The sequence below is a fragment of the Schistocerca nitens genome, chromosome 4 (assembly GCF_023898315.1).
Source record: "Schistocerca nitens isolate TAMUIC-IGC-003100 chromosome 4, iqSchNite1.1, whole genome shotgun sequence".
Taxonomy (NCBI): domain Eukaryota; kingdom Metazoa; phylum Arthropoda; class Insecta; order Orthoptera; family Acrididae; genus Schistocerca; species Schistocerca nitens.
Window position 1 is genome coordinate 286,245,094 of NC_064617.1, and position 13,730 is coordinate 286,258,823.

Sequence of the window (13,730 nt, forward strand, 5' to 3'; positions counted from 1 at the left end):
ATGTAAATGCTGTAAAATTTATGTGGTGTCTTGGCGCCCTTGTTTTCAGCTCTGTCGTTGTCACAATGTAGTTAGTAGTGGTGTGTGGTGTGTGGTGTGTGCAGAAGCTGGCGGTTGCCGGACCGCCGGGCCCAGCGGGAGAGAAGGGAGAGGTGGGACTTCCTGGACTGCCTGGAGCGGCGGGCGAGCGGGGGCCGGCCGGCGACGCTGGACCTCCAGGCCTGGACGGCGCGCCTGGACTCCCTGGAGCACAGGTAACTCCCGCACTGTAAAGCCGCCCATTCGCAGCTCGACTGGTTCGCCGACCCGTCTGACTATGTGTGGGCAACACAGTGACTGGATGGGCCGGCCCTTGATGGCCGAGCGGTTCTAGGCGCTTCAGTCTGGAACCGTGCGATGACCTGAGATGTTAAGTCCCATAGTGCTCAGAGCCGTTTGAACCATTTGACTGGATGGCAGACCCTGCCTGCCTGCACTGACATGGTATGTGCTGGCAGGTAACAGTCGGGGCTGCCAGGTAGAGGTCTGCCGGCAATCCGACACAACTGTAAAGTCGCCCACACACAGGTGAACGGATTAGGCTGACCCATTTGGCAGAGGTGGTTGGCCAACTGGTTGGCATTTGTATGGGGGCGTCAAGCCAGCCAGCTGCCTGCAACGCCTCCAGATGCTCTCAAGAGTATTCGGGTGTACTCACTCTACCACCATCGCTAGTACAGATACCAGGTAGCCGCCAGACTACAGGCTGTAGTACACAGGCGAGGAGGAAGGAGAATGAGCCTCCCACCTCCCAAAAATTGTACTAGAAGTAATTAATTTACATTCATAAATTTCCAAATTTTTCAACTATTGAGGAATATGGTACCAATATAATGAAGGCTCTCGAAAACAGTAACAAATTTTATACAGGGTGAGTCACTAACTTTTGCCACCAAGAATAAGTCCGAAAGTACGATGGGAGCTGAAAAGTTTGTGGGACAAAAGCTGTATGGACAACGGGAGCCATAATATGACGTTGGTTTTTTGTTGCTGTGTGGGGTCGCTTTAGAGATATGAATGTCAACTTTGTTTTTTGAAATGGGATGCTATAGTTTGGTACTTATTTTCTGATAGCGGCTATCGAGACGAATCCAATGATGTGTAAGAGTAAGGTCTATGAAGGTCAACGAAGGTCACAAAGATGACATGAACGTCCATTTATTTTGTGATAGCGGCTATCGAGACGAATCCAATGATGTGTAAGAGTAAGGTCTTTGAAGGTCAACGAAGGTCACAAAGGTGTCATGAACGTCCATTTACAGGAGGTGTTAGGAGTGATGACCACTGGTATCAATGCAGCGCTGCAACCTTCTTATCGGGGATTGAGTGGTATTCCTTATCGAAGCACATGCTCTGACAATTCTCTCTCGCATATCTTCAGTTCTAGTTGGAACGTCTTTATAAACAATGTCTTTTATAAATCCCCACAAGAAAAAAAATCCAGAGCCGTCAAGTCTGGCGAACGAGCCGGCCACAACGCATCTCCTCCGCGTGCAATCCAACGATTTGGGAATTGTCTCTGCAACTCATTTTTGCCATCAGCGAAAAATGTGCCGGACACCCATCGTGTTGATGCCACATTCTGTTCCTCATTCCTAAAGGTATTTCTTCCAATAACAGACCTAATGTTTCTTGCAGGAATGTGGTGTACTTACTACCATTAAGATATCCTTCGATGAAATAGGGGCTTATAATTCTGTTCTCCAGAATACCATACCATAGGCTACATTCACCGACCACGGTTTTTTGTGTGCAACTTGCCGCAGCCGACATGAATTTTGAGCTGCCCAATAACACATGTTATGCAAATTAAAATTCCCATAGTTTGTGAATGTTGCGTCATCAGTAAATAAAATCAAATTAATAAATGTGTCATCCCTCTGAATCTGAAGTGGAGCCCATCGGCAGAATTGAATGCGACACATACGATCCGTACCAGTTAATTCTTGGTGGAGACAGATATCGTAAGGGTGATATTTATGGCGATGCAGAACACGAACAACACTACTCTGTCTCGTGCCAGATTCCCTTGCTATTTGACGCGAATTAACACAAGAATCTCAAACCACAGTGGCAAGAGTACCAATTTCCGTTTCCTCGTTAGTAACTTTCCTTTGCCGGATATGTTTCCGATGCGTTGAAGATCCAGTTGTTCTCAATTTATCATACACATATTTAAATGTACGACGTGAGGGTGAGTACGTTGAGGATATCTTTCAGTGTATAAGTCTCTAGCTCTCACTGAATTTCGTTGGCATTCTCCGTAAATGAGAAGCATATAAACTTGTTCTTCGAAGGAATGCATCATTCACATTCGCCTAATTTCGACGATGCAAGTGTTACCGTTTCCTATTAGTGTTGTATTGCGAAACCGTCGAACGGTGTTTACATGTCAATGGCACATTAGGTGCATACGCCGTATTTGGCGAATATTTACTATTTACATGATATACGAGAGAGAATTGTCAGAGCATGTGCTTCGATAAGTGTCGAAGTGATAAGGAATGCCATTCACTCCATGATAAGAAGTTTGCAGCACTGCATTGATACCAGTGGTTATCACTTCGAACACCTGTAAATGGACGTTCATGCCACCTTCTCGACCTTCGTTGACCTTCAAAGACCTTACTGTTACACATCATTGGATTCGTCTCGATAGCCGCTATCAGAAAATAAGTACTAAACTATAGCATCCCATTTAAAAAAACGAAGTTGACATTCATATCTCTGACGCGACCTCACCATGCAAGAAAAAACGAACGTCATATTATGATCCCCGTTGTGCCATGCAACATCTGTCCCACCAACTTTTCAGCTACTAGCATACTTTCCAAATTATTCTAGATGGCAAAAGTTAGTGACTCACACTGTATAACTATACGCTATGTTTCGTACAGGATATCAGTTGCTTTTTTGAAGGCGAATTCATGTAGATAGGCTTGCAACTCGACAAATTATAGAAAAGACTCCAGCCAGGTAGGGGGTATCCATTTATAGTGTTACAAATATTTAGATTTATCATTACGCTGGACATGTGATACTGAAACTGATGTGACGATGATTGAGGTGGCAAATGAAGGCAATCACAAATCTACAAAAGGTAAACACTAATAAGTTCATTTACAATATGTTCACATAATGACTGAGTTATACATAACGTTGAAATGCTGTGAGGTCCTTTTGTGGTGCTGAGTCATATACGAAGAGAGTAATGTTCTCGATAGAAACGAATAGTCTAGAATGCTGATGCCGCTAGATGTCACTGATAACTAACAACACTTAGTAGCGTCATGATGCGTTGATGTAATTTTCCGACTGCAGTCTTCCATATTAAGGTTGATAAGTTTGTAGATTCACTGAGCCTGGGTCGAAGCTCTGAATTACGGCTGCTTAAAAACATGCGTTAGCCAATCAGAGTCACAGGCAGTAAGGTCATGGGTATTTGGCGTCCTCTGGTGGCATCTATGTGTTCCCCCCTCCCCTCACAGACACAGCAAGCGATGGACAGGAAGGCGGAGGTTTAAAAGTTCCGTATCCTGAGTAGCTGTGATACTGCAAATACAATGTTATATCTTTCAAAATTCGACAGCAAAACTTCAAGGATGGATTCCTCATGTACGAAGAATAAAAAACGTCTAGTACACGTGGCCTCTGAAATGCATACCTTAAGAGATATGAGCACCTCTTTATCTTCGACACGCCAAAATATATCTCTTCTACTGCAAGCTCTTTGCTTTCCATATTTTGAGAGGAGATAGAATGGACCAAAACAAGAAAAATGTCAAGTAAACATGGATTCTAAATTGCATACCTTAAGAGCTATGACGACTTGTTCAACAAAAGAGATGTCGTTCATACTAGCGAAGATCAAGAAGTGATCATAACTCTTCAGGAATGCGCTTTAGATCCCAAGTTCAAAAGAAGTTTTTTTCTTGTTTCGGTCAATAATACTTCATCTCAAAACGTGGAAAGCAATGAGCTTGCAATAGAAGAGATGTGTTTTACAGTATTGAAGATGAAGAGGTGCTCGTAGCTCCTGAGGTATGCATTTCAGAGCCCATATTTACTAGACTTTTTTTCCTCTTGTTATATGAGGAATCCATTCCTGGAGCTGAGTTTTGAAATATCCTGTATATTTAAACTATCAGTTTGAGTGACGGAGAAAGCAGAGGAACAGCGTGGAGTACATTTGGTGTTACATGGCCTTCAATGGGTTGTCAGTGTGATTTTGCACAAAGGCGGACTCCTGTAAACATAAAGTACCTATGTGAATAGCTGTAACTGGCTGGAAGAAGTAAATGGATGAGGTGGCGTAAAAGTGACTCACACAGTCACATAGGACTCAGAAAGCTTCGTAGGAGAGGCAACAACCTGGTTCGGCTAGTAACTTCAGTGCGCAACCCGGCAGGCTGGGAATGCGACTGGCTGGCGAGGAAGTTCCCACATGGCACGACCAGGCAGGACTTCTGGGTTATCGTCAGCTGCGTACTGTACGGGCCAGGCTGCGAGAAGCATGCTGAAACCTGCACCTTGCATGACTCTGTTTGCAGCTACTCCAACACCTAGCATTCAGTTTAAGCCCTGAGACGGTGGCAAGGAACGCGTGCCTTTGTCCCTTCCAGGCGGTGGATACCGTTCTGCATTTTTCATTTGTGAGATGACTTGGCATAGGTTTGGACATCTGATACAGAGACAAGTGTCTTCATCCCCAGTTCTCCTACCCACAAAAATTCTCCCCGTTTGCAATTCGCCCAAGCCACAATGGCAGTGGCGACTCTTATCTCTGTAAAAAATAAAAAAAAAATAAACTTAGGTTTCGACGCGGCTACTATTGGCCACTACCTTGAGACCACCCATAAAGTGCACATTCTGCTGAGATGACGCAGCAACAATACTGAGTCCTCATCTCAGACACTGAACTATAAACAGTTTAAGCGTTTGATATGCAGTTCGCTCTGAACTCTTTTATGCTCCAGCCCCAAGCGCGATCACATACATACGTGTTGCAGCTGACAGCTAGCTAAACCACGTTTCCTTCATCTGCGGTGTTGTTTTTGCAGGGACCTCCTGGGCCTCAGGGTCCTGCAGGACCGAAAGGCGACCAGGGAGCGCCGGGCTTGGACGGCACCCCAGGGATACCAGGAGCTGACGGCAAGCACGGCGCCAAAGGAGACAGGGGTGAGTCTAGAGCAGGGAGCACATCTTCTATTTGTGTAGAGATCCCAGAATAAAAAAATTTCGTGCAACAATAAATTCCCTATCGACAGATGTAGAAATTTGTTATGTTTTGTCATCTTAGGACATTTTACTAGTAATGCTGTTTTTGTTTTCGTCGTCGTTGTTGTTGTTGTTGTTATTGAAGATGACGATGATGACGGAGGCGCTTAAACTTCTACAAACGAAGGTCAACGTAAATTAATTACATAACGACTAAACGTCAATGAAAAAGACAAATAATAAAATGATAATGACTATGATGATTAACGTACTCATAATGTCATTCACCCTAATAATAATGTAGACGTCAAATCTGACGAGAAGAACTACTATGGCGTGTCACTCATCTCGACAACACACAAGTTCCTCTCTAAAGCCCTTCAGACCTTGGAAGGTAAACAACTTGGCTCACAACAGGGAGAATATCGAGATAAAGTCGCTCTTGGGCCTTGAAAGTCATCAACCTTGCATCTGTTCTTTCACATCTGCAGTCTACAAACGAGAAGTTCATTGCGATCTTTGTTGATTTCAATAAAGTCTACGACTCAGATGACAGAAACATATTACTCCAACTCATGAGAGGAATTGAATCAGATAACAGAAAAGAAGGGACTAACCAACAACTCCTGAATTCTAGAGGAGATACATTAGATTCCAAAAACATAACGATAGATTTTTGGAAAGTAAGTGGTGTTTCACCTTTATCTTCAACAGCAAAATCGTCCAGGAGTGGCACATAAACTACGTCATGAAGGGCTCAAGAATGGCGTAACAAGGCTACATGAGAGGAGACCAGACATCGACTGCTTAACTTCCGTAGATGCGATCTTTTCTGATTTTCTAGGCACAGCCACAGAACAAATCAAACAACCCACAACCTTTGAGTCCAACAGAGAAATGCGTCTATATCATTCATCAACCAAACGCTAAATGTAGATCAGTGAAAAATCAAGTGGGCAGAAAAGTTCAAGGGCCTAGGAGAGTGGACAACACTGATATCGCCGAAAAAGAATTTTCAGATCAAGGATCAACAAGACGGACGTGGATTCCATCCGACTAGAATTGTTTACGGCCAAACGCTCCACGTCGTTTAACGCAAAGCCCCGACATTATTTTGCAGTCTTTTGTCCAGAGACACTGTGTGCAGTAGAATGTCTCGCTCCGAACAGGAAAGGTCTGAACAAGAAGTAAGAAGCCAACGGAAAACAGACCTTAAACACGAACTCAGTCCCAGTAAAAGAGAGAAGAGAGTGTAGAAGACGGCAAAACGAAAAATTGTTCTTGCATGTGACAACACGATGAGAAAAAGGATTGTTTACTACTGCAAGATGTGACTATTAGGAGACCGTAAGTAGAGTTAGTACTGTGTCAGGAGGCACTGTGGCGAAATAAATAAAAAAAATTAAATTTATTGGTTTTTTGAAAAGAGGAAAAATTATGGATATGGAACTGTAAATTTAGAATGTTTGAAAGGCTTTTTTTTTTTTCACGGACTGTATTGACCGGCTTGAATGCGGACAAATTCAATGCTGCGTGAAATTTTGCCTGATAATATAATTTACCATTCCGATTAATTACATTTTCAATTCTACGTCGTTGTTGATTTGACCAGAGTTCTCATCTTAGACGTAGAATTAGTCCTTCTACCACAATATTAATTCATTAGTCGCCATCGGTGTTCTTCTCTTTGTTGACCGTGTGTATCTTCCTGAGTCGGCATCGGTTCACTTCACGAAGACGATGGAAACCAAGGAATACAATGCTACGTCACTTTAAATAATTCTCGTAAAACTTAGATACTTCTCACCAGGGAAACCAGCAGACCAGCCGCTAAGCTACAGACCAATAGCACTTCTTAGCTGTACATACAAACTTCTCGAACGACTTGTCCATAATCGAATTAGCGGCATTATTATGGAGAACTTACCTATAGAACAGGCAGGCTTCAGACCTGGCCGTAGTTGCTGTGACCAAGTTCTGGCATTAACATCCTACATAGAGGCTGGCTTTCAACAGAAATTGAAAACAAGTGCTGTATTTCTAGACTTAACATCTGCATATGATACTGTTTGGAGAGATGGAATAATTTACAAACTCTTAAGAGTGATTCCTTGCCAGATTCTAACATCCTTAATACATAATATGCTGAGTAACAGAACCTTCCAGGTCACCCTAAACGGAAAGACAAGCAAAACAAAACTTATTAACAACGGGCTTCCGCAAGGCTCCGTATTGGCCCCTCTTCTGTTTAACCTCTATATAGCAGATCTCCCAAACACAAAGTCAAGAAAATTTTGCTATGCGGATGACATAGCACTGGCTACCAGAGACAAGTATCTCTTCAATACAGGGGAAGTCCTTAATAATGACGTTGAAATACTATACAATTATTTCAAGAAATGGAGACTCAAGCCAAACCCTAACAAAACTGAAGTATCTACATTCCATCTTAATAACAAAATGGAAAATGAAATTATTAACATAAAACTCGGAAACACCAACCTCAAACATAATAAGTTTCCAAAGTACTTAGGTATAACATTGGATCGCAATCTTTCTTACCGAAAACATCTGGAGAACACCACTGCAAAAATTGGAACACGGAATAACATCATCCAAAAACTTAGCCGTACTACTTGGGGAGCTAACGCAAAAACATTACGCACCTCATCTATCTCCTTAGTGTTCTCTGTGGCTGAGTACTGCGCTCCAGTCTGGATTAATAGCTGTCACACCAAACTTATTGACAGGCAATTAAATAACACAATGAGGTTGATTTCTGGAACTGTTAAATCAACGCCCACGTACTGGTTACCGGTGCTATGTAATATCCTGCCCCTGGACCTGCGTAGAAAAGCGGCCCTACTGCACGAATTCAGGAAGATTGAGACAAAACCAGAACTACCAATTAAAGAAGAATTCTCACAACTGCGACACACTCGATTGAAATCAAGAAAGCCACCCATACGCACAGCTGAGCAGCTTCAAAATAATAACTATGACCACATGAAACAATGGAGACTAGATTGGAACCAAAAGACAAATGACCAACTACAGACCTGGTTTGAGAGCTATAACTGCAACATCTCTGGAATGGAACTAACACGGAAAACATGGTCCGCATTAAATCGAATACGTACTGGACATGGCAGGTGTGCGGATTCACTACACAAATGGGGAAGAGCGATGTCACCAGAATGCGACTGCGGTGCCCCTAGACAGACGATCCAACACATCCATGGTGAATGCTCCTTGCGAGCATATACAGGGAACTGGCCCGACTTCCTGGAGGCATCCCCATCGGCGCTAGAATGGATCTCAAACCTCGATATAACCTTTTAACTGACCAATATAAACATAAATTATTTTTATGATTGTTATAAGATTTTAATGTCTAACACTTGATGTATTAATGTTGCATGTATAGCCATACGCTAAATAAATAAATAAATAAACTTCTCACTATTTTTTATTCACAACACAATAATGCTTGCAGTGCTCGTCGCACAAACTATAATTACTAACTCTATGGCTGCCTTTCCGCACACTCCAAAAATTACGTCCATCCTCCACAAGGCAACAATCGAAAGTGTCCCTTAGCTCATTCTTGGAGTATGAAACAAAAGAGAATCCAATGTAAACATTACAAAGATGGTAATCTACATGCCTCTCAATTTAATCTTTGGCGCAGCCTTTAAGGTATTGTATGTCTCTGCGTCGGAATGTGTCATTACAGCACTCTCCCAGTTCGCGCCTTGCCAGTTTTCATAGGAAGGATGGTAGTGACCTGTGGTCGCTGGTAGGCGCAGTGAAGGAAGATTCGGAATTAGTTATTTATTTCCATAAAAATACAGGTAGCGTTTTGACTCTTGGTTGGCATCGTCTGTCAATACGTGATGAGGAAACGCCTCGTAAGCGGCCTCCAGCCGCTCAAGGCGGCTGACACCGCACACTTCGACCCACACTGCTGCACAAGAGGTTCGCCGCTTGCGGTGGCCCCGGCACGGGCTGTACCGCCAGGCTGCGGTAGTGACTGACGGCGGCGCGTGTATTGAACTTCCACACTCTGAGTTGGGGGGTGCTCTGTCTCCTCCCGCTCACCACCCTTCTTCGTCATCCGTCGTACCGCGACGACGGTTGTCGAGCAGCTGTGAAATTCAACGATATGGGCCTGCCGCCCAAGTGGGCCCTACTCAGTCCGCCGGGATCTCAGAAACGCTGGTGTCCTGATCCTGGTGGGAAAGGAAGATCTCCAGGTCCCCCCATCTGCGACAGTGGCAGACTGTGGTGTTAAACTCTGCAAATGGTGTTTATGTCGAGGTAGTCATCTCTACTAGTAGTGGCTGATGTTGCGTGTACTGCACAGGAAATCTACAACAGACTTTGAAAGGTGTCTACTGGGGCGCACTTGTGAGTGGCGCCCGAGTGTGATGAGAGTATTAAAGTAAATTAAAATGAAACTAGCATACTATAAACGATGTATGTCTCTGATAGGCTTTATAAAGCGAATCGCTGACTGCACGACGCAGAGTCAAAGATAATGCTTCTGGTCTGAGATTGTAGTGTTGGAGCAAGAGAGTGCGCTGGGTGCATGTTGTAGGTCGTTGCCTGTGAGCGAAAGACGATGGAGTAGGCAGTTTTTGCGGTGTGCTGTGTGAAGCCACCATGTGTTAGATTGAGGTAGGTATGTCAATATTGTTGAACATGGAAGCAGAAGACTACATGCAAGCAAGGTTAAGATGTTAAACAATTCTGATTTTTGTTTTGCCAGCGCGTTAGTGTTGATGAGTTGGCTGATAATTTGTAATTGTTGAGTAACCCCAGAACGTACGTAAGCTGATTTGATAGAAAGGCTAGTTAGATATTTCTCTTTTGTAATTTTTCTATGATTTGTTAACAGAACTATATATAATTTGATGATTTGCATTTATGCCGGTTTAGTGAGGTTAGATAATACTTGCTGTGTAAATCTCATTGATTGTGGATCAGTTAGTAAATACGATATATTATTCCAACCAATATAACTTAATTTGTCAAATGTTTTTGAAAAGAAAAACTTAATGTAGTGGACTGACAAGGCAGCCAGTCCACAGAGACGGGTAGCCGAAAGGGCACACGTACACACACGCCGACTGGCGCGAAGTCTGGAACAGGATTCGTAATGAATGTGATAAAGAAACGAACGTAGCTACTAGAACACTTAACTTTTATATCGTCCCTTAGTATACAGCATTCTTGATGATACAAGTAAGACTATCTTGAGATACATGCAATGGTACAAATGGCGCCTTGCTAGGTCGTAGCCATTAACTTAGCTGAAGGCTATTCTAACTGTCTCTCGGCAAATGAGAGAAAGGCTTCGATCAGTGTAGTCGCTAGCAATGTCGTCGTACAACTGGGGCGAGTGCTCGTACGTCTCTCTAGACCTGCCATGTGGTGGCGCTCGGTCTGCGATCACACAGTGGCGACACGCGGGTCCGACATGTACTAATGGACCGCGGCCGATTTAAACTACCACCTAGCAAGTGTGGTGTCTGGCGGTGCCACCACACTTAACTTGCAATATAATTTTGCTAAAAAAGCTCAGTGTTAGTAATTCACTACAATCAGTACGGCCTCCGTGTCCAGGTCATATGTTTTTCAAAAAAATTGGATTTTTCATAAATGTTTTCATTTATCAACCAAAACAATTTCATGTGCATTTCAAAGTATTACAGCTAGCATTGCACATCGCTGAGCCAGTAGCTAGTATATTTATATTGTTTTCATGACAGACCAGAATATATCGTGTTACACCGTTGCTGCCTTAGGGTTAAGACATTTTAATTTATTTGTTATGTGCACAGGGACCAAAGTTGTCATTTTGAACAGGGCCAGTGGATTCAGTGCCTAATGGGCTGAATGTATTTTGCAGTGACTGTATTTCTTTATTGGTATTTGGAGTTGCTTTGCCCAATCAGTTCGTATAAAGTTTTTGCCAAGAATAACACAGAGTAAGCACACCACTTACAACACGCTACATAATAAATCGAGTTGTGTATCCGTTCCACAATTCAGACATTCGTTCAACGTAATCGTAAAGTTTATTTCTTTAAAAGAACGTTACAACTTGTGCAAGAAGTCACTTCCCTGCAATCAGGGAATCGAGTGCGAACGTCATGTACGCCATCGATCGCTCTGACCGACTGCCGTATGAGCTAAACTCCTAGGGTATTTATGGAACGAAATAGTGGCTAATGTTAACGCAACTTCATTCGTCATGACTGCATAGGGCTTGCCATTACGAAGGTACCAGAGGTTTTCCTTCTGCTATGCTTGGTTAACGAATTTGTTATAGCATAGATCTGGTTCGTAAAAGCTCTTGGTACCGTTTGTTGCATTCGTCTTAGTCTTTCTTTCGTCATGTAATGAGGGTAACGTGACCCTGTTTCGCTGCTCTGACCCAGTACTTTCCGCTGAAGTCCGCTGCCTGGCTCGCCAGAAACACCGATGTTGTGTTTCGACCTGACCCAATCTCGGTGGCGAAATGTTTTCATTGCGGCCACCTTATGTCGACATTGCAATAATGTAGTGACATAGCTTCGCTCTGGGACGAATGGGCCCAAATAGACTGACTAGGCGGATTTGTGTATATTTTCTAGACGGAAAAACAAGGGTGCCAGGTTCGTTAAGGTTGAGCGGAATCTTCAAGAAGCTATGGCACACTTGAAGACATATAGGACTATGATCTTCTGTAGCAGAAACTTGAAACACATCATCCTTTCCAGTAAAAGGCAAAGCTAAAAACTGACAAGGCGTAATGAAGCAAAAAAGCAGGCTCACAAAAAACGAATGTGAGAGTAATGGACACAGTGTTGTTGTTGTTGTGGTCTTCAGTCCTGAGACGTCTGATGCAGCTCTCCATGCTACTCTATCCTGTGCAAGCTTCTTCATCTCCCAGTACCTACTGCAGCTTACATCCTTCTGAACCTGCTTAGTGTATCCATCTCTTGGTCTCCCTCTACGATTTTTACCCACCACGCTGCCCTCCAATACTAAATTGGTGATCCCTCGATGTCTCAGAACATGTCCTACCAACCGATCCCTTCTTCTAGTCAAGTTGTGCCACAAGCTCCTCTTCACCACAGTGTAAAGTGCAGGAAAAGGCACGGTTGAAGTAACGTGGTCCTTGGCTGGCCGAAACAAAAAAAGTAGAAAACTGCAAAAGAGAGGAAAACTGAAAAAAATACACATAAATGTGTGTGAAATCTTATGGGACTTAACTGCTAAGGACTCGAACCTCCGGCAGTGGAAGCCGTACGAACCGTGGCAAGGCCCCCAAGACCGTGTGGCTACCCCGCACAGCACTGTCAGTGGGTTGACATAGGAACTGGTAGGTTTAGACTGCTACGAAAACCCATGTTCAGCTAAGTTCGCTGAAGAGTTTACTCCGAAACACTTAAGTCGGCACCTGCATTGTACTCTGCTGTCAGATCTGCTGTACATCGCTGCTATTATTTCTTTATAACAGCAAGTCCCCGACGTCCATGTTTTGTGATGAGGTGTGTATGTTCAGCACCTCGTCGCCTGCTAGTGGTTTCAGAGTTCTTCGGACCTTTTCCATAAATGCTCACGACAGTAGCGTGCGAACAACCGACCAGCATCACCGTTTTCTAGAGACTCGTTCCCAGGCGCCGAGCCATAACAGTCAATGTTTAGTCAGAGTCGCTTACGTCAGTGGATTGTTGCCCATATCATCGCTAAAATGATACCATATTCGACTTTTTTCTGCTTATATAGTTTCCTTACCGCGTCACGTACGGGTCACACGACCAGGTAACATGTACGTCTGCCCTTATATTCGTCATGGGATCTATGGGACCAAATCACTCGTCACAGCTTACCCAAAAATGAGGCGTACTGTCATGCCGTAGATGGTAGTGTACATGAAGTGCGTAGAACATCGCACATGAACACCTATTATGTGAGAGAGTGTGGGGCGGCGGATAGAATTAATGCTGCTGTTATATAAAATTTGCTTGCATGTTGAAACACTGCATTTCCCGGCCGATGTACCATATGTGGGGCGGCGGATAGAATTATTGTTATTAAAATGTTCCTATTATTTAGAATGTTATTTATGCTGTCTTTCGCCGTTCTCAACACTGGCTCTCTAACTACAATATTGGCAACCAGAAAGTGATTAGCAAAACGTGAAGCCTGTAATTAGAATTCCTAGTGCCCACTTCATCTGAGAATACACATATAGTTACAGCTTATAGCTCTGAGGAATTAGGAGATTATCCGGGATTTATAATCAAAAACGGTCTTGAAAAAACGTTCTGTATTCTGAAAGTCACAGATGAAAACAAAAGAATCCACACCATCTAACTAACAGAGCAGTTCAGAGTCTAATGCGCTGATGCAACTATAACTGTCCAAATTAAATATTTAAATGAATGCTCGCCATAATTCGATGATAAGGTTCATCAAAC

General features: G+C 43.4%; 1 protein-coding gene across 3 annotated transcripts in view; it reads left to right on the top strand.

The window, feature by feature from the left end:
* Positions 1-13,730, top strand: part of LOC126251885 (collagen alpha-1(XVIII) chain-like) — a 733,026-nt gene that overhangs the window by 610,103 nt on the left and 109,193 nt on the right. For all 3 annotated transcript variants that reach the window (XM_049952585.1, XM_049952587.1, XM_049952586.1), the window contains 2 exons: positions 105-254; positions 5,100-5,217. In XM_049952585.1, coding sequence (XP_049808542.1) covers positions 105-254; positions 5,100-5,217 — 268 coding nt within the window. The remainder of the gene's footprint in view (positions 1-104; positions 255-5,099; positions 5,218-13,730) is intronic.